The sequence below is a fragment of the Gymnoscopelus microlampas genome (assembly GCF_963454915.1).
Source record: "Gymnoscopelus microlampas genome assembly, chromosome: 18".
Lineage (NCBI taxonomy): Eukaryota > Metazoa > Chordata > Actinopteri > Myctophiformes > Myctophidae > Gymnoscopelus > Gymnoscopelus microlampas.
Window position 1 is genome coordinate 6,851,571 of NC_139955.1, and position 22,009 is coordinate 6,873,579.

General features: G+C 43.5%; 1 protein-coding gene across 6 annotated transcripts in view; it reads right to left on the minus strand.

Annotated features, from left to right (window-relative positions):
- Positions 1 to 22,009, minus strand: part of gria3b (glutamate receptor, ionotropic, AMPA 3b) — a 183,467-nt gene that overhangs the window by 29,553 nt on the left and 131,905 nt on the right. For all 6 annotated transcript variants that reach the window (XR_014602847.1, XM_084085967.1, XM_084085965.1 and 3 more), the window contains exons 7-12: positions 21,182 to 21,349; positions 20,246 to 20,350; positions 16,842 to 16,949; positions 13,062 to 13,268; positions 7,046 to 7,419; positions 2,037 to 2,235 (exon numbers count right to left, since the gene is read on the minus strand). Coding sequence is in view for 5 of the 6 variants with exons in the window: in XM_084085967.1 (XP_083942093.1) it covers positions 2,037 to 2,235; positions 7,046 to 7,419; positions 13,062 to 13,268; positions 16,842 to 16,949; positions 20,246 to 20,350; positions 21,182 to 21,349 (1,161 nt within the window). In the remaining variant the exon portion in view is untranslated. The remainder of the gene's footprint in view (positions 1 to 2,036; positions 2,236 to 7,045; positions 7,420 to 13,061; positions 13,269 to 16,841; positions 16,950 to 20,245; positions 20,351 to 21,181; positions 21,350 to 22,009) is intronic.

A 22,009-nucleotide genomic window follows, 5' to 3' on the forward strand; every position in this document is an offset into this window, starting at 1 on the left:
CAGAAGGCCCGCTCCATGGACGATTTGTCCGGCACTGTGCTGATTCAGCAGGTTATGGAGGTCAGGACTGTGCGGAGGAAAGTAACTGTGGACCAAGTACTGTGCTTAAGTACAATTTGAGGTACTTTCAGGGGCTCTCTGTCCACCGAAAGTGTTTTAGGAGCGGCGGGGGCGCTTTGGATATCATGTCCACGGCTCTCACATGTCCGCAGTGTTTATTGACACCGTCACTGTCACCAGTGGTGGAAAGTAACTAAGTACATTTACTGAAGTGCAATGTTGAGGTATTTGTACTTTACTTGAGTATTTCCAATTTCCAATAGTTTTACTTCTACTCCACTACATCTCAGAGGCAAATATTGTACTTTTACTCCACTACATTTATTTGAAAACTTTAGTTTCTAGTTACTTTCTGGATATAGATTGTTACATTATAAAACATACATTGACCACTTTAGCCATATTCTATACTTAGGCTATTTTCAAACATTTTAGTACTTTTACTTTTGGTACTTGAAGTACATTTTGATACCAATACTTTTGTACTTTTACTCAAGTACATTTTTAATTCCGGACTTTTACTTCTAACGGAGTACTTCTGCATTTCGGCATTGATACTTTTACTTAAGTAAAACATTTGAGTACTTTTTCCACCACTGACTGTCTCTGTGCTCGAACGTCCTGTCATCTGCGTTATTAGCACAAATAGCTTAGCAGAAACAACGGTGAACATGGACTTCTCCATGGTTGTGGTGGCAATTCAATGTTGGAATCGCAAATTACTTGTCAGTCACAGCCAGGAGGATCAAAAGAGCAGCGCTCCTCTCCAAAAGATGAACTATTGTCTGCATGAAGCGCACAGGGCGACGCGTGAAAAAAAAACAAAAAACGTCAGACGCCGGGAGCGCTGAAGCGCGATGCTCGGGCACTTGGAAGAGGAGCACGTCTTCACCATAGAGATACATGACAGACAGGTAGCTGTCAGCTCAAAAAAACGCTTTCTGTGGACGCGGCCCCTTACTTAACTCATTGAGTGCCTGAATTATTTCTGGCTATTTCTGGCCAGTACGATTTTTTTTTCTTTTCTAAGTAAAAAAAGATGCTTAGGAAGCGAGATACAGCCTTTTTCAGTTATAAGTTAAACAAGGAGTGGATGGAGCTGCAAATCTTCAGATAATGATATCTTGGGTTCAGAAAAAAGAAAGTTTCTATCTATTTTTTTTCAAAAACACGTGAAACACGTTAATGGCACGTTGCACCATAGCGGTAAAACACGTGAAACACGTGAATGGCACTCAATGAGTTAACTTGAGTGTTTCCGTTTTTCGATACGTTATACTTCTACTCCACTACATTTCAGAGGCAAACATTGTAGTTACGAGTTAGTAGATTTAGATCACGATTGCAAAATTAACCAACATCAACCAATTAAGCCCTATTTTATACTTTGTCTGACAATAGCCAATCTACAATCTCACAGCGTGTTGTAAATGCGATGCGTCGTGAGCTTGTAGATCAGCTATCTGCAAAAGATTTTGTAAACTTTTGAGGGGGGGGAAAAAAACCCCGCATTATGCTAAATGAGTACTTTTAGTTTTTGGTACTTTTAACACATTGACTGCCTGAATTATTTTCACTGCCTATTGTTATTCATGCCAGAGATTTTTCAATGAAAAAAAAAAAAAAGTACTCAGGAGCCGAGATTCAAAATTCAAAATACAAAAAGGAAGTGAATGAGAGTAAAGATCTTCGAAAATTCATATCTCCTTGGTCTTTGGGTCAAATAAAAAAAAAAAAAATTGAATTTTTTTTGAAAAAATATTTTTTTGCTAAAATCAAGTTAATTCGATCTTGGCAGGCAAGTGATGAAAAGCTAATATCGAATTAATTCGATCTAGGCAGTCAATGTGTTAAGCATATTTTGACCACCAACACCTTTTGAACTTTTACTCATAGGCAACATTTTTGAATACAGGCCTTTCCCGTGTGTGACAGAGTACCAATATGGAAGTTCATGAAGGTCAAGCGTGGCTCACCCTAAAGAACTCCTTAGTGGAACCTGAGTCCAGCGTGCCGTACGCGATCTCCGTCTGCTTGGCCAGGTCCTCGGCGCTCTCTATGGGAGACACCATCCTCTCCACCGTCAGGAAGGCCGCCAGGTTGGCCGTGTAGGACGAGATGATGATGAGCGTGAAGAACCACCACACGCCTCCCACTATACGCCCTGACAGAGACCTGGGGGCGGAATGGAGGACAGGAAACCAAAGGCGTTAGTAGAACAGTTACTCACATTTCTTTTAACCCATTAAGACCTGAGGTGATTCTTTAAAAAAATCTAAATCCTAACAGTTTTCGGAAAAAAATATAAAAAAATATTTTTTACGATTTTTCAAAAATAGCAGATCTACAAGCTCGTAGCGCGGCACTCGGTGCCACGCTATGAGCTTGTAGATCTGCTATTTTTTAATAGCCAAAGACATCTAAAGTGACACAGATGCGTTCCAGGTATCAATGGGTTAAGATTGAAAAGATAATCAATAATTTAGCTGTAGATTAGCCCATTAACTCATACACTGCCACTGACGTAATAAACGTAATTATTCCCGTTTACCAAACCTGCCACTGACGTAAAAAACGTAATTATTAATTATTATTATTATTATTATTATTATTTTATTTTTTTTGACCCAAAGACCAAGGAGATATGATTTTTCGAAGGAAAAGACTCCCATCCACTTCCTTGTTAACTTAAAGCTTAAAAATTCTGTATCTCAGCTCCTGAGGACTTTTTTTTTTTCAATGAAAAATCTCTGGCAGTGGGCAAACGCGGCCGGCAATAAGTCTGGCAGTGAATGAGTTAAGACCTGGAATTGTGTCATCTTTAGATTTGAGCTAAAAAAAAGCATTCTTTTACACTTTGGGCTATTCAAAAATAGCCCAAAGTTCTACAAGCTTGTAGATCTGCTGTTTTTGAAAAATCGTGAAAATGTGTGCAAATCTTTGAATATATATATTTTTTAAAGCGAACATTTTGAACTCAAATCTTTGCTTCTCGGGGTCCCTGGAACAACATATTTTGATGGGGGTCCGCGGCCAAATGCATATAGTTTTGGGGGTCGTTGACATGAAAAAGATTGAGCACCACTGATAGAGAAACATACGTTTTTCAGTTGAGATTTAGGAGACATGTAGAATCTGCTTCAGGTCTTAATGGGTTAAAATAATAATAATATATACACACACACACACAGACAGACAGACAGACAGACAGACAGACAGACAGACAGACAGACAGACAGACAGACAGACAGACAGACAGACAGACAGACAGACAGACAGACATATGTATCTGCATTCTATTTATGTGATTACAGTATTTACCTTGTTTATTGTAAGAGCGTCTGCTAAATGCCTACAATGTTATCTTAAATGTAAATTGTAATTGTAAGTGCAGCTGATCAAGTGCTCTGATCTGGCAATTGCTGTTAATGTGTCTAATTGCACTTAATCAGAAATGTTTTTTAAACCCCTAAAAAGCCATAAAAAGCCATTCCAGCCAGAGTCAGCGCTGCATAATGCAGTGAAGCGGCCAACGGATGTCATATTTTTGGGTTTAGAAAATGTTCAGTAATCATCTTGATCATTAGCCTTGAAGCAACTCAGGGTCAGAGTTCATGGCCTTACAGAGACATCCAGGTCATATAGCCTGAAGACAGTATTGATAAAACCATTTTAGCCACGGTAGTCTTAGTACACAAACTGTCAAACTCAATTAAAACCGTCCAACTCAATTTAACATAATGGGTGCAATTAATGGGATATGGGTGCAGCTTCCAATCAGCAAAGTATAAAGTATAGAGACAGCAAAAAAAGCCATTTAGAAGATTGACCATTTGGGAGATAGATTTACATCTAAAAGAGAGAGAAGCAGATTTAATGCTGATGCTTTTTCGCTGCTGTTCGGTTTCCCTGTCCCCTCCAGGGGTTGCGTTCAAAAACACTGTTTGCCACAAGAGTTTGCAATTTCACTTGATCATTTGTTCACCATGTGTGACTGTGGCACTCAGCGGTGGCAGTGGCTACCTCTCCTTACCTATTGCTAGCACTTAAGACCTTTATAAAAGTAATGGGTCACACTCAGAGTGGCAAGAGTGAGTTGACTTTTTTTTATTATTGACAAAGGCTGGATAGCCGAAGCGTTTGTTCATTTTAGAGACATGTACTGCAAGAAATAATAAAAAAAAGTCAATTCACTCTTGCCACTCTGAGTGCGACCCTACTTTTATAAATGTTGTTGATCTAAGAGGATATCACACCGGAGGAGTCAGAGCGCGGGGGTAGCAAAACGTTTTTTTTTTTAATAGCACTTAGACCTGCAATCTGGAACGTTTATGTCCTAGCCAGGGTTTGAACCGGGGTCTCTCCTGCGTGAGAGATCAAACATCCACCGCTCCTCTAACCCATTAAGACCTGGAACGCATCTGTGTCTCTTTAGATTTCTTTGGCTATTCAAAAATAGCAGATATACAAGCTCATAGCGCGGCACCGAGTGCCGCGCTATGAACTTGTAGATCTGCTATTTTTGAAAAATATTGAAACTTTTTTTTCTTTTTCTTTTTCAAAAAACTGTTAAGGTCATTACACATCGGCGATTATGCGAATATACGCAAAATTCGGACTCGGTCCGAATAAATAAAAGACGCTTTTTCGCGCCGCGAAACTGATGTGGAAGCTTGCATTGACTTTATAAGGTTTTTAAAAAAAACGTATTATTCGCATGAAGAAATCGCCCCCGGTGTATAAGGACCTTTAGGATTTCGAAAATATTTTCAAGAATCGCCTCAGGTGTTAATGGGCTAAATGAACCCTAGCGTCCTGGGCATGTCATAACAGGCATAAATAGACAAATATCTGGCACACGCGGAAGAACATTTGGCAAAAAAAAGGGGGCAAACGTTCTGCGAAAACAGCTGATCTACATCTGGTCGATCGTAAAGCCCAGTCCACACCGATGATTTGCGACGCAACAAAACAGTTGTAATACGTTGCAAAGATAAATCACAGCCGTCTGACCGATCGACCTCAAACTGGGCGTGCGTATCACAGAGGACCCGAGGGAGGCCTTTTCAGGCCGTGACCCCCAAAATAATCATATTTGACCTGGGGACCCCCCCCTACCCTGATAAGCACTTGGAATGTAGGAGTTGAGGTATTACATTTAGTTCTTAGACAATTTGGCCACTGTTTGACCACTTTTTATAGTATAGTTTGTTGATTACTTTTGATGCAAAATTGATCCCCAAATAAAAAAAAAAAATCAGGTTGAGAACCACAGAGGTTGTCCAGAACCGCCAAGCTGACCTATAGGCCCACATACCCGTATATGGGCATATACTGATGATATCCATACTGTATATATGGGCAGAAAAGGGACAAGGAGATCTCTATAGCTACATCCAGGGGCATTACATAACAGGGTGGGGCATGCATTACCAACTTGGATCGTTCTCGAGTAGACCGGTACCCAACGGGCACCAGTCATGTTGTGCGCTTGTAGATCTGCTATTTTCAGATATCCAAAGTGTTAAGACCTGAGGCTGATTCTTTAATGTCTACTGAATCCTAACAGTTTTCTGAAAAAAAAACATGTTGTTGTATCAGTGGTGCTCAAACTTTTTCATGTCAAGGACCCCTTAATTATATGTATTTGGCCGCCGACCCCCCATCTCAAAATATTTTGTTCCAGGGGACCCCCCAGAAGTAAAGATTTGAGTTAAAATGATTTGCTTTAAAAGATATATATTCAAAGATTTGCACAAATTGTCACAATTTAAAAAAATAGCATATCTACAAGCTTGTCCCGCGGCACGAAGTGACGCGCTATGAGCTTGTATATCTGCTATTTTTGTATTGCCAAAGTATAAAAGAATGCTTTTTAGCCAAAACTCTAAAATGACAAAGATGCTTTCCCGGTCTTAATGGGTTAAACTGATCTTGATACTATGTTAGCACATTTTACTGGGGGCACCCTGTTAACCCCCACACAATATGGGCATAAAAGGTTATCTGGGTACAACGGTTATTATATGCATTCGCAACTTTCTACTTCATATAATATTGATACCAACTCCAGAACAGTGGTTTTCAACCAGTGGTCCGGGGACCACCAGTGGTACTTGAGGGAGTACCAGGGGGTCCCCAGCAAAGTGAGTTAACATGGCGTCACAATCATTTTTAACCACTTAGCTTTGGCTATTCATAAATAGCAGATATACAAGCTCGGTGCCGCGCTATGAGCTTGTAGATCTGCTATTTTTGATATATATTTTTAGCCGCATGCTGAAAGCTGGCGGCTCTACAGACACACTGAGTACTAGTCCGACACCCAAGCGACACCTGAGTGACACCTAAGTGTCATTGGCTGTCCTGGCTGTCCTTCACTCCTTTAAGCCAATGGCGACACGAATGGGGAGACGGCCCGCCCCCCGCAGTAACCCTGCTCCGCTGCCTACCCTCATTCACAGACAGTGCAACTTTTACTGCAGTCTCAGGCAGGAGGGTTAGCCTAAATGCTAGCGTGCTTCATTAGACCTAGTTTGGCTATTAAGTTATTATTTGGCCATGTTCACACTGACTTCAATCTTAGCTATTGTTGGGAAGACCCGTGTGGTGTCACAAAATGTTGCCACCACTTATATAAAAAACATTAGAGCGTTTAGCGTCGCAGATTCTGTGACGCTATGTTGCCAGGTTTTGCGAGAGAAACAAGCAATCCAAAAAACAAGTAATCAGGTCTATGAAAAGATTGGGGCAAAAAAAGACGGCCGCATGCGGCTTTATTATGACTTTGGTCATTTCTTGTTTTTGTGTGCTATATCTTTGAATATTTATATTTTTCAAAGCGAAAATGTACCGATATCTTTGCTTCTGGGGGTCCCCGGCACAAAACATTTTCCAATGGGGTCCGCGGCCAAATACATATCAATCAAGGGGGTCCTTGACACGAAAAAAGGTTTGAAAACCCCCGCTCCAGATAAGACCTCACCTGGGGGAGATGTCGCAGCCCTGCTGCATGAAAGCGCCCAGCGAGAACCACAGCGAGTTGAAGATGCCAAAGTCGTTGGGGGGGTCGGGGGGCGTCTGCGGGTCCTTGGTCTCGTCCTGCTCGTCCAGGTTCCACTCGTACGGGCTGAAGCGGCTCACCAGGAAGAGAACCACGCTCACGCCGATATAGGCAAACACTATACACATCCAGATCTCATAGGCCAGCGGGTCCAGGAAGGAGAAGACCCCCGGCTTGGACTTTTGGGGTTTCTTTATCATAATGGAGATGCCGAGACTCATAAAGGGCTTGGAAAAGTCTATCACCTCCTCTCGAACCAGCGTTATGGTGAGAGGCGCGACAGCTATGTCTGCTCTCTGGGAAACAGGGGGGAACACGGGTACAAGCGAGCGTTAGTTATCGCCGGCCACGCCGAGACAAACCGGGGTCATTCTACACCAAGTGGCTCTCGAACATACATTCATTTTTTACTGGGGGACCCCCTGGAACACCCCCCCCCGGGGGTCCCCCCAGACCCCACTTTGAGAACCACTTGTTCTAAGCATGTTGAATGACTGCAGCCAGCATCCCGGTTCTCCTACGAAACTTCAGGGGGAATAAAAAATGTTATTGTTCATACTAGACTGTTCACTGTTCATTAAAAACCCATTAAGACCTGGAACGCATCTGTGTCATTTTAGATTTCTTTGGCTATTCAAAAATAGCAGATATACAAGCTCATAGCGCGGCACCGAGTGCCGCGCTATGAGCTTGTAGATCTGCTATTTTTGAAAAATCTTGAAACTTTTTCAAAAAACTGTTTTAGAAAACATTTTTTTAAGAATCGCCTCAGGTCTTAAAGGGTTAAGACGTTCATCTGAGATGTCGGGTGGAAACCTTGTACGTCCAAAACCGTACCTTTTCAGTAAATGGAAGGTAAACAACGGCGTTCCAATGGATCAAATGTAGTTATTATTTAATCACAACGCGCTCGTCAATACTTGTCATCGGTTGCATATTTATAGAACTTGAAATATGGAGATAGGCCTACAAGGTTTCTTCCAGACAGCTACGATGTGTTTTTCAACTCAAACAGACCCGCCGAGGTGCTTCGTGAGTCCTTCTAAGAGAAGCTGAAACAAGACACATGAAATGAGAACGGTAGGATAGCATCGTAGGGTAGAAAAAGTGTTATAATATTATTATGTGGGGATACTAGCCCATTAAGACCTGAGGCCGCTTCTAAAAAAAATCTAAATCCTAACAGTTTTTCAGAAAAAAAAAAATAATAATAAAAAATCACGATTTTTCAAAAATAGCAGATCTACAAGCTCATAGCGCGGCACTCGGTGCCGCGCTATGAGCTTGTAGATCTGCTATTTTTGAATAGCCAAAGAAAACTAAAGTGACACGGATGCGTTCCAGGTCTGAATGGGCTAGAAGTCACACAACACTGACTAACACATGAGAGATCGAGACAGACGGAAATACAAACACATTCTTCACGATGAGAGACAGCCGAAATGAGAAACAGCCCGTGGGGTTTCTGAATGACAAATATTATTTAGATAAATCCAGAGAAGCAGCTTGGAAGGAACTCAACGAGGTGTCATGTTTGCAAGTTTTGCCTCAAATGGATCCCTATTTATTCCAAATACTATTGTGTTTGGAGAAAAGAGCGGAACGACTCCAGGAGATTAAAATTAATCTTTAAAAAAAAAAAACAACGGCGCACAGATAATGGAATAGCTGCTAAAATCAATTAAAGAAAAACCCACCAAACAAGTGCATGACAATAGCTAATGGGAGAAAAGTAATTAATAACCCTCACCCTAAAAAATCAAATACAAATAAATGCCTCAACAACAACATTCTAATTCCGCGGTTCCAAACCTTTTCCGGATCAGGGGCCACTTGGAAAATCTCAAAAGCGTTCGGTGGACCACCCATTTGACCACTTAACAAGTTATGGGCGGGCCCATTATTTTAATGATCAATCAATCGATTGTGTTCCGGCTTCAATCAATGGAACTAACGTAGTATACTTTAACCCATTAAGACCTGAGGCGATTCTTAAAAATGTTTTCTAAATTCTAACAATTTTTTGAAAAAAAATCTGGAAAATATTTTTTCAAGATTTTTCAAAAATAGCAGATCTACAAGCTCATAGCGCGGCACTCGGTGCCGCGCTATGAGCTTGTAGATCAGCTATTTTTGAATAGCCAAATAAATCTAAAGTGACACAGGTCTATTGGGATGATTTTGAAAAGTCATTTGTCAAGGTTTCAAAGAAGAAAATGTAAAAAATGCAAAACATTAAAGCGTTCAATATTAATGTTATATGAATACAAAAATGTTGCCAATTATTTGGGGGCCCACTTGCAATATCTAGACAGCCCACATGTTGGGAATCACTGCACTACAAAAAACTGCATCAAAATAGCTTAGTAGTGAATGAAAAGTAATTAATACGACGCTAACCATAAAAAAAAAAAAAAAAAATGCCGCAACAACAAAATTCTAATTCAAATCGTGAGTGATATTGCTAATCATCTCCTACTTCTCCGCGTGATATACACTGTATTCCGTCAGTTCTGTGTCCAAACGACAAATGGCTTTGATTTAGAGTCGCGCACACTGTTCAACGAGTGGCTGTGATGAGGAACATGGCAACCCCCGGCTCTCTCCGGCATTCCGGCTCGCATGCCATTCATCAGCCCCCCCCGCCCATCCCCCGAAGAGAAACCAGTTCTGGCATTTGCATTATGTTTTATCTTCCAAGCTGTTTCTCTTCGCCCAACACCCCCCGTCCCCCCGCCCCCCTCCCCATTTTTTTGTTTTCCTGCTCCAAATCATGGCATTCGACCAAAAACCCTCTGAGGTGGCGGCAAGCACTTTTTCTTTTCTTTTCTTTTTTTTTTTTTACATTCACAACCATGGGTTTTTCTTTGTAAAAACAGACGAAAATAATTAATCACTTCAGACAGTGTTTCTGCAGCTAGAGTGTGTGCGATTAATTAAATAACCACCGCTCTTCAAAGCGCTGCGGTTTTGTATGAAGGACACTTATTTGTACTGTCTGCTCTGTGTTGTCTTCCACACACATAAATTAAGGAATAGCGCCTGTTTTTAAGGCGACGCACCCGGAGCGTGTTCCTTTACAAGGTCAAACCGAGTGAAACGCAAACACGCCCTGATATAACGTGACTAGTGTTGCTTTGCGCGCCCGTCAACGCGGGGCTATAACCATTTAATCCTCGACGCCAGCAGCAGTCAATCAGCGATGAAGGGAAACACATAAAGCGCGCAGCCTCGGGGCCTAAACCTTTAAAAGACAACTAAAATCAAATTAATTTACTGGTCAGAAAGGTCACCGCGTGCATAACCGTTAGTGCCCGGCGCACCTGCCGTAAAAACTACAGGAGCAGCAAGGCTTGATGGGGGTTGACAGGCAGGCAGTGGTATGGAAAGTAACTAATGTAAGTACATTTACTCAAATACTGTATTTAGGTACAATTTTGCGGCCCTTGTTAATTTACTTGAGTACAGTATGCCAATTTTTCTTCTATTCCACTACATCTCAGATGCAAATACTCCACTTTTTTACTCCATTACAATTCTTTGACAACTTTAGTTACAAGCTGCTTTGTAGATTTAGATTATTATTACAAAACATACATTAACTAATTAAGCCCCATTTTATACTTCACTCCTGGTCAAATATTAACTACAAGTGAAAGTTGCTCTGTCAAATTCTCGTGCTTGAGATAAAGTACTGGAGTACTTGCCTTTAAAAGTATTTAAGTATTCACAAGTGCAAGTACATTTTCTCGTAGTGGAGGCAAAAGTGAAAAAATGTGACTTTGAAATGTAGTGGTCTATATTCAAGTAAAGTACAGATACTTTAGAGTAAATGTACTTCATTACAGTCCACCACTGTTACCGGACCCAGAAAGACTTGAGGGGGGGGGGGGGGGGGGGTTGACAGGTAGATGGACCTTTTGTCCCCCCCCCACCCCCGTCTTCCATTTGCGAGGAGTGGACTTCCAATTCGGAGGATAATTTGGTCACGATAGCAGATCAAACGAGGCAATCTCTGTGGCTGATAGCGGGGAAATTGAACAGATGAAGAGAGCGTAACACTCATGCATTTTGCAACTGCCCCCCCCCCCCCCCCCCCTCGCTCAATAAGCTGCCGTGGCCTTAGAGGACGGGGGATCATTTGGGAACGCGCGAGGGGAGCCGCTTGCGAGACCTCTGAGCACTTTTGTCAGGCCAACAAAACACACGCCTCCCCCCCCCCCTCCGCTCAGTGGTGGAGTAACTAAGTACATTTCTTTTCAAAACTTTTTCTTTTCGAGCTTGTATATCTGCTACTTTTGAGTGACGCTGTAATGTAATCAAGTAGGGTGTTAATTTACGAAAAAACACAACTTTATATAGCCTACAGTATGTGGAGATTAGAGGTTTTTGCCCGAAACGATTTACTAGAGTACTGTACGACCCTTTATACTTCTACTTCACTACATCTCAGAGGCAACTATTACTTGAAAACCATCATAAGCTACTGTACTTTGTAGATTTAGAGTACTATTACAAAACATACATAAACCGATTAAGGCCTAGTTTGTTTATTCAAAAGCAGCAGATCTAAAAGCTCACAATAGCAGCTTGTAGATTTGACATTTTTGAATGAAATTGAAACATTCATTTGGAGCACTTTCACTTTTGTACTGTGAGTATATCTGACGCCATTACTTTTACTCAAAGCAATTTTGAATACAGTACTTTTACTTAACAGAGCACCTAGACGTGGTGGTATTGTTACTTTTATTTCAGTAAAAAAAAAAAAAAAAAAACTTCCCCCAACCACTGGCCCTCCGCTAATGCGAACAGCCCCAGCAACTTTATGGAGCGCAAGCCCCATATGGATCTTGTTGCTTCTAAACCGCAACCCACCATTTAGCTGTTGATTTTAAGGCAGATTTTCTCAGCTGTGAATTTACAACGCCGCATATCCATCATACACATCAAACAATGAGCATAATTACACAATCACTTCAAAGGCATATAATTTTTCATTCATCAAAGTGATTACAGTTGTGTTTGCCATATGGTCACATTGTGTTTACATACCTACCTCTGTTTTGACCGTGAAAAGCCTGATGCAATTTGTAGCCTAAGCACAGTGAAGGATTAATTGCAATGAACAGCACTGAGAAATGATTTCATTTTCTCCAGCTCAGGATTAGCACCAACTCCCACAATGCAAAGCCCAGTGGACAATGTGCATTATTTCGTCGCCGTCGGGCGGGAAAACCTTGTATGTCGAAACACCGCTACTTTTCGCAAAATGGGGGAAAAAGGAATCCATGTTAACCCATTGAGACCTGAGGCCACTTCTAAACATTTTCAAAATCCTAAAAAAAAAAATCGGAAAAAAATATTTAAAAAATATTTTTTACGATTTTTCAAAAATAGCAGATCTACAAGCTCATAGCGCGGCACTCGGTGCCGCGCTATGAGCTTGTATATCTGCTATTTTTGAATAGCCAAAGACATCTAAAGTGACACAGAAGCGTTCCAGGTATCAATGGGTTAAAATTGGATCCAATGTAGCAATTGTTTAGCCATAAGCTCCTGGTAATACTTTGATTGGTTAAATATTTTGATATAATCCCACAGACAGACACTTTCAAAAGTGTTCAAAAATAGCGTAAATAGCATGAGCTGGTAGATCTGCTATTTCCTCTATTTTGACAAAGCGGGGCATCGACTCCCAAAAAACGCATAGAACGCTGCAATAACGGAGATACAAGGTTTCAGCGCCGATGGCGACGATTTGATAAAAATCACTCCCAGCTGAACCATCGGACTCGCCCGTTACGCGGGTTTGGAGCTCGCTCGGGGTGAGTTGGTGATGACCTTAAGACAGAAAAATGCGATCTCCTCTCATGTTGAAGTTCCTTGCAAACTGTCATGTAATCGTGAAATCAAAGAGGCTCCCATGGTTACTCACCCCATAGACCAGTTCACCGACCATGCCGTTCCATGTCTTGGTCTCGGGGTCACGGGCTCCATACTTCCCATCCATTACTATAGACAGTTTGTACTTAATTCCAACATGTTTGGCAATCTCAGATGCTAAATCGACGCAGTAGCCTTCATATCTCTCATTGCCATCCAGATGGTTATGATTTTTCTTGTACATCACATAAGGAGCTTCCTGTTGGTTCGAACACACACTTGGGTTTATTCCACTCCTGTGCTTTGCAGGGCGCTGCCTTGCACGCACGCACCTTATTTGCATACAGTGTGCACACGCACAACAAACACACACACACACACACACACACACACACACACACACACACACACACACACACACATTTGTATTACTATACGTGTGAGGTCGTCAACATTTTTGGACAGCGATTTCATGATGATATATAACATTTTTAACCCTAACCCTGAAGCTAGACGAATTCCGGTGCGGGACATTGGCGCGCATTTAAGTATAAATCGGGCGTAACTCCAACCTTAACACCAAAACCTAACCTTTAAATGTGTATATTTCTCAAATTCTACTATATATACTTTGGGGACATATGGTCCTCACAAGTACAGTAATACAAGCACACACACAGGCAGGCACACGCACGCACGCACGCACGCACGCACGCACGCACACGCACGCACGCACGCACACACGCACACACGCACACACACACACACACACACACACACACACACACACACACACACACACACACACACACACACACACACCCACCCACACGCACGCACACCCCCATCCCCACCCATCCAAAAATAATAAGCTGCGACAACCACATTCATGCAAACAAACATGCATGCACAGATGATGCACCACAAATGCACTGATACACACTGACCGGCCAGCAGACACCAAGCCTAGCGCACCTAACCTCCTGGCCTGCCCTGCCCCCCCTCGCCTGGCCTGGCCTGGCCTGCCCCCCCCCCCCTCGCCTGGCCTGCCCACAGAAGAGGGGGGGCGACTCTTTGTTAAAAGGAAGTGGGGGCAGAGTGGAGGGACATGCCTCTTGTAACGCGGGGAGAAAAAAAAAAGGCTTGTAGCGGGGGCTGGACAGTGCTGTAAAGTGACAAAGTACATTTACTGACGTACTGTGCTTTTACATGACAGCCTTAGGTACTTACATACTACAAACTCTTACGAAAATAGCAAGCACACAAACCATGTGTCGCAAGCTTGTAGATCGGCTAATGGAATAAATAACAATGCTTTGACTTTTGCTACTCCAAGTATATGTTTGATGCTAACACTTTTGTACTTTTACAATGCGATTTTGAATGCAGGACTTTCTACTTGAATCGGAGTATTTTGGTGGTATTGCTACTTTTGCTTAACCCATTAAGACCTGAGGCGATCCTTAAAAATGTTTTCTAAATCCTACGTTTTTTGAAAAAAAACATAAAATAAAGATTTTTCAAAAATAGCAGATCTACAAGCTCATAGCGCGGCACTCGGTGCCGCGCTATGAGCTTGTAGATCTGCTATTTTTGAATAGCCAAAGACATCTAAAGTGACACAGATGCGTTCCAGGTCTTAATGGGTCTTAATGAAGTCTAAAATCGGAGTAGTTCTTCCGCCACCAGGGCGTAGCTGTGTGCGGTAGACAGGGCGTGGCTGGCTCTCAGTGGGGTGGGGGTGGGGATGGGAATGGGGGGGGTTTCAGAAGTAAATGCCATTGACAGCACAGGGATCAGAGAGTGCCCATTCTTATCTCGACGCTATTTTCAAGCACATTGCACCAATGCGCGGGGGGGAAAGGCTGTATCATTCCAAAGAATAAATAAATATAACAAAAAGATTTTAAAAAAAAAGGATCCATCATTTGCTATCCAGAAAAGACAAAAAGGGGGGGAGGGGATAAAATAATAAAAAATACTCCATGAATAAAGTCAAAAGAATTAACATGAGGAGAGCTGAGCGTGCCATTACGACTCTCCTGCGTTTTTCAAAACACCGGTGCAGCTAACGGCCTTGTGGCTTTACTGAGCACTTCATCATTATCAAACGGAAAGGAAGGCGCTCCCGGAGAGAGCAAGGCATCGTCATTACAGCCACAAACAATTAGGGTGCAAGTGGGAGAGCAATGGTTTGTTTGTTCTGTGCTGAATGTATCCCATCTCACCTTGGTTTCCCTCTGCGTTCAACACGTGTTTACCTCCTGACTGCGTAGCTCTCGTTTAGAGAGATGTTAAATGCTTCCTCCTGTTCTGGGGAGACTTTTTTGCGGGTTGGCCTTTGGCATAGCAATGAGTCTGTCCAGGAAAGACTTCTCTGGTGTTTAATTTTTTTACTGTATTTCAAGTGGATCTTTTATTTATTCTTTTTTTACACTGAAAAGATACTTCTCAGGCAACTATTCAAGCATGGCCAGATTTTGAAAAGGTTTCGAGCGGAAGATCGAAAGTGCTTGATGAATAGAAATGACCAAGTACCACTTAATACTGGGGCTAAAATTATGAAAAAACCTTTATGCCAACCATGACATTTACCTTGGTCAGAGATGTAAAAAAACAACAACTACTTTTTCTTCCTCATCTGTATTGCATAGAGGCTATACTTCAACACAGAACACTCTGGGGAGCAATACAAAATAGATTGGAGCGGTCATAAAAAGAAAAATTGTCATCATCTTATCCACCCTCCAATACTGGTTATTTTGCTTTGCCCAGCTTGAGAAACCATTGCTGCTGTCGTCCTGTAGTCATTCGTTGGCCAGTCTATCCCAAATGCCATTGAACATTTACTTTGATGATGACTGACAGGTCTACTTACGTATGCATTTGTATGTTTGTTTGTTTGTTTTGAAATTGATGGAGTCAACCATTCTCATTTATACCATTATTGTGATGTCACTGCTACGACAGGCCACTGGAGTATGGAAAATCAAAATGCTTTGGCACCCACACGGATACATTTGAAACACTCCTCCGTTGGCCATATTCAAACGGCGGCCATGGCTCTTGCTTTGTTCTGACTTCCGCCAAAGTAGGTGGCGAAGGTGCGTATAGCAAGGAAAACTGGATGCTATCATGGACAACCACTCACACCCCCTTCACACGGAGATTGTGGGGCAATTGAGCAGGGGGAGAAATAGATTCATCTACCCCAAGGGGAAATACAATAGACTATCCTTTGTGCTGGTAGCCATGAAGATTTATAATGAGGCACACGGTGGTCGCTCTATTCCTCCTTCAATAGTTTAATTAGCTCTGAATTAACAACAGTTCATTACTGTAAGGACCCTATCTGACATGGCTATACTGTGCTCATTCTTATTGCTTTTGTCCTGCATAATGCAAGCTTTGTTGAGGGTGTATGCTGTTGTATACTTTCATTCATTATTGATGGGGTTTCTTTTGCATGCGATGTCTTTTACCCTGCCACATCTACAGTACTTTCCCTTGCCCTGTAACTGTATCTCAACTGCTGCGCTGCCTTTGGCGACTGAAAGGTCCCCTCTTATCTTACTTCACACACTGGGGTATAGGCTCTACTCCGCACCCCCCCCCGTGTGTTGATGATGGCATAAGAGCAAAATGGCCGCCGTGTGAGTTAATGGTCAACGGGCTGGACTGTTTCAACGTGTAGTGAGTGGATGGAAAGCCCACACAAAAAAGATATGGTTCTACCCGCCCAGGACAGGAATGTATCAATCATAAAGAATCAACACCATGACCTTGAGTGGCAGAATAGGTGAAAACATTTAAAACTGCATGGAAAGTGTACCATAATAGTAGTGACCACAATGGTTCGGTTTTCCACTGAGGAGGACTCGTTGGAGACCTGCAGGTCCATTATATTTACAAAGCGCTCGTACTCGTTCCAGTAACCGATCTGAAAAGAGAAGACAAGTGGTTATCAACCCTCACCTGGAGTGGACACAAACCAAGCGGGTTTCACCCAACCTTTTCTGGGTCAGAGCCCACTTTTGAAATGGCCCACCCAACTTAACACGGCAGCCAGAGCACGCTTATTGTACTGATCAATCGATCGATTGTGTCCCAATGGAGCTAACATAGTATGCTTTACGGTCCTTTAAAAAAACAAACATATGTATTAATGTTACATTATCATAAACCCATTGAGACCTGGAACGCATCTGCGTCATTTTAGAATTCTTTGGCCATTCAAAAATAGCAGATATACAAGCTCATAGCGCGGCACCGAGTGCCGCGCTATGAGCTTGTAGATCTGCTATATTTTGAAAAATCATGAAAAAAATATTTTTTAGGTTAGGATTTAGATTTTTTTTAAAAATCGGCCTCAGGTCTTAATGGGTTAAAAACGTAATGTTTTAATCATTATTTGGGGGGGGGGGGGGCACTTGCAATACCCACCAGTGGGCCCCGGCACACATGGTTGGGAGTTGCTGACCTAAATCCCACCCACTCCCTCCATCCCTCACCTCCATCCCTAGAGTAAAACCCACCCACTCTCCCTAGGGAGACACCCACCAACCTCCCACCCACTACCACCGCTAGAGTGACCACCACCCACTCCCTCCCAAGATTGATAATCCACCCACCCACTCCTTCTCTAGTGTGACAACAACCACACCACCCATCCCCCGTGCCTCACTCATCTGTATTGCCCGCTAGCATGTTTTTTAGGGTGCATGCGAGACATACAGTATCACACGAAGTACTGCCGGGACCTGCCATGAGTCCGGGCTCATTAAAACAAAACACTGCATTTCCCAGCGGCCGGGTGCCTCTGTCCTTGTGTCAAAAAGGCAACTCAAATACCAGTGCGTGAGCGGAGGACTGGAATGGGGGCGGCCTGGCACGGGAATGTGTGGCGAAGAGCATACGATTTCAGACATTTCTGTCATGAACCGCAGACATTCGCAAACGCGGTCTCGGTGATTGTGATTTTGTAACCACAGCGATGGCGCTTCCCGTAGCCCAAAAAGTGAAGAGTCGCAGCCGTTCCTGTGCAAGCACTCGTGGCAGAAGACTACATCAAACCCCACCACCTTCAGCTTCCCAGGTTTTATGGTAAATAATTCATATTCGGGCCTGTGAACTGCATACACACTTAATAATTTATCATAATACGCGAGTGCCTCGGAGAGCGAGCCTCTCCTATCCTCTCCACTCCGCTCCCTCGCCACTGCAGTGAGCTTCAATTCTGCTACACAGATGCTTTCTCAAACCAATGTCAAGTGTTTGTTTGCCCGTCTGAAATAATGGCTGGCTCACGATAAAACGTGTTGCATATGTTGCTGCCAGTGCTCGAACCGTTTCTGGGCTGGCTACCACACCACACCCACCCACCCACCCGACACCACCCCCCCACATTACCCCTTCACATCTGGTGCACTTGTTTTTTTTTCCTCCCTTCTCCTCCTTAAATCTTTTGACGGTTTGGGGACAAGGCAGGTAACGGGAGACACTGTGGAACTCTAAAACGCCAGGTGGCGGAGCTAGTGAGCAGCGTACCTAGTCTCTCACACTCTTGTTGTTGATGCCCGCGCCTCTGAAACGAGTGGATCCTTGGACTCCGAGCAGCAGTTTGTGTTTACAGCACACACACACACACACACACACACTGCAGAGATCCCCCCTCCCTCCCCTTGCCTAACAAAGTATTTCCCAGTCTAACAGCGTTGTCCGACACTGTCTGACATTTGAGTACCGCTGCAGAAGTGCCACCGAGGAGACGCATACCCCTGATGTCGCCCTGGGCGGCGCGGGGACACGTATCAAACCCATACATCACTGGTGACAGTCACTGTTAAGACCCTTCATCCCTGAACTGTCACTGGGGTTACTGTCTGGAACTCCAGGTTCTGACAAACTGCTGCCCTGCCTGTCTTGTGTTCCTCCACTTTCTATTTTTCTCTCTCTCTGACCTCCTCTCTCCGTCTCACTCTCTCCGTCTGTCTGTCTGTCTGTCTGTCTCACTCTCTCTGTCTCTCTGTCACGCTCTTTGTCTCTCTCTCCGTTCCTCTCGTCTGTGTATGTTGCATTTGGGATGCGAGTTTGGGTTGGCATGAGGCTAATTGGTGAAGTATGGGCTTGAGAGGCGGCATAATCACGCGTCACTTCAGGCGCGTGACGGAGCCCACGGTGATCCGGCTAACGAGAGGAGCCGGGTAACGCGGTGCCATCTCCCGGAACCCGGAGAGGTTATGAAAGGAGAACTCGGGGGTCATCACATGGTACCAGTCATAATCGGAGCGTATACCACTGGGAATCACCTTTGTGAAGAATCAAGCCAGGAGGAATTCATGGATCACAGTAATTGGCTATTTGGATGGTAATTACTGTCAGGAGAGGAATGAAGCTCATATCTGCGCGACCATGCCGCGGAACGGAAATATTCTTGCGTCTCTCGTTCGATTGGACGGTCGGGCTATCGGATTGCAGTGGTCTTGGCGCTCGAATTGCAGGGCGTGTAACATTTGGCACAGCTCATCACACCGAGCGCTGCCGGTACCTAACGGGGGAGAAAGGCAATCACCATCTCCCTGCTCCATCAGTCCCCACGCCGGTCTCTCACTCTCTCTCTCTCTCTCTCTCTACCAAACATGTATCTCGCAAATGAGATGAAAATCGCTTAATCGTTTCCAAAAGCAAGGTTTAACTCGGAATTAGCCAACACACGCTACATCTTTTATTATTGTATTATTGTTGTTGGGCTTTTTGGTTTCTCACTTCACCGTGACTCGTGGTTGTTGATTTGCGGAAATTCAGGGTTGAGACTTGAGATGGATTCTGGCTGAGTTTCGGTGAAGATAAGGACGTTTGCATGGGCAGTGGGTGTCAGATTCCATAAGCCCTGTCGCTTTCCCCACAACATAAAACAAACCGTACAGTACATCAGTAGCACTCAAACATTTTCATGTCAAGGACCCCCAAAATGTATTTGGCCGCAGACCCCCATCTGAAAAGGTTGTGTGCTAGGGACCCCCATAAGAGTTCTCAAAATATTTAGAAAATAGCTGACCTACAAGCTCACAAGGCGTCACACGCTTGTAAATCGGCTACGTAAGTATAAATCCATCAACTGCTTTTAACTTATTTTGCTGGGGACACTCCAGAACCCCCTCAAGGACCCCTGGGGGTCCCCAGTCCCCACTTTGAGAAGCAGTGCTGTACATGAAAGATGCCTCCTGTCTCACTTACCTTCTTTGCCCCGCCCATTTTCATCTCATACACATCTATGGTGTAGTTGGTCCTTCGACCGTAGTTGTCAAACTGGATGTTCCCCGTCATCCCGTGCACTTGGACCTGCCACATGTGGAGGGAGACACACACACACACACACAGAATAGCGTTTTTAAAAAAAAGAAAGAAAAAAAAGAACATCGCTGGTGTTCACACACGACTAGTATTAACCCATTGAGACCTGAAGCCGATTCTACATGTCTCCTAAATCCCAACAGTTTTCTGAAAAACATATGTTTCTATATCAGTGGTGCTCAATCTTTTTCATGTCAAGGACCCCCAAAATTATATGTATTTGGCCGCGGAACCCCATCAAAATATTTTGTTCCAGGGACCCCCCAGAAGCAAAGATTTGAGTTAAAAACGTTCGCTTTAAAAATATATATATTCAAAGATTTGCACACATTTTCACGATTTTTCAAAAATAGCAGATGTACAAGCTCTACGAGCTTGTAGATCTGCTATTTTTGAATAGCCAAAGTGTAAACTAATGCTTTTTTAGCTCAAATCAAAAAATGACACAGTTCCAGGTCTCAATGGGTTAATAAAAAGAAGGATTGGATACGTGCTATAATGAAAGCAGTGGGTTTATGGTAATGAGAATCTACGTTTTGAGAGAGAGAGAGAGACGGCGCTCTGTGCGCGGATGTCTGGGGGCGGAGGCCATCGAATCCCCCCTCCCTCTCGTGCTCCTTTCCCTCTGTCACTTTTCATCTAGGTCATGTGTTCGCTCCGCGCCATCTCCGCTCCACTCAGTCTCACCCTTTCTTTTACTTATCAGCTTGTCACTCTCTCTCTCTCTCTCTCTCTCTCGCTCGTTCTGTCTCTGCCTTTTGTCCGTCTGTCTCGTCCGTCTCGTCCGTCTTTCTCTCTTTTGTGCGTGTGCGCCCCTACCGTTTTGAGAGCCCTCTCGATGTCGATCCCCTGGCTCCACGGCACGGCGGGGTTCGCCAAACAGTCCCCGGCGCTTCCGCGGCGCGACACGTCCACGCGCTGCCGACGGAGGTACCGGAAGGCCTCGGCGATCACCAGGATGGCGTCGTGCGTCAGGGCCGACGTGTACTGTGTGCACAGAGGGAGACGGGAACGGTGTTAAGTTATCGTAGACTAAAAGTATGCCGAAAAATGTTCGTCGGCTACCTTTTTTCACTGACGAAAACTAAATAGAGACTAGATAAAAACTAAGCTATGATGACTAAAACTAAGACTAAATACATGGACAATTTCGTCAACAAATGAAAACTAGACTAAAATGTTAGTGAGGGACGAGTGGAGCAGACATCCAGTAGAACTAAAAGACAAGTCATTTTATGTTTGGTTGCGCTTCGAAAATAGCAGATCCACAAGCTCACAACACGACGCGTCGTGAGCTTGTAGATCGGCTATTTTCAGCATGCAACCAAGTGTAAAATCAGCCATAAACGACACCATCACGGCCTGGCAAAATACATTTTTGTTGACCAAATCAACTGTAGATTTAGTCGGCTACAATCTTATGATATTTAGTCAAGTAAAACTAGACTAAAACTTTTCAGATGACTAAAATAGGACTAAAACTAAATGACATTTTATTCTAAAGAGTACGACTAAAACTAAATCAAAATTTGCGTGTCAATACTATAACACTGGACGGGAACAACCATTCTACTCGAACCCTTGGTTTACACAGGGTTAGGTTTGTATAAAAAAAAAGAAAGGGGGTGAAATTCCTTGTAGTACAAA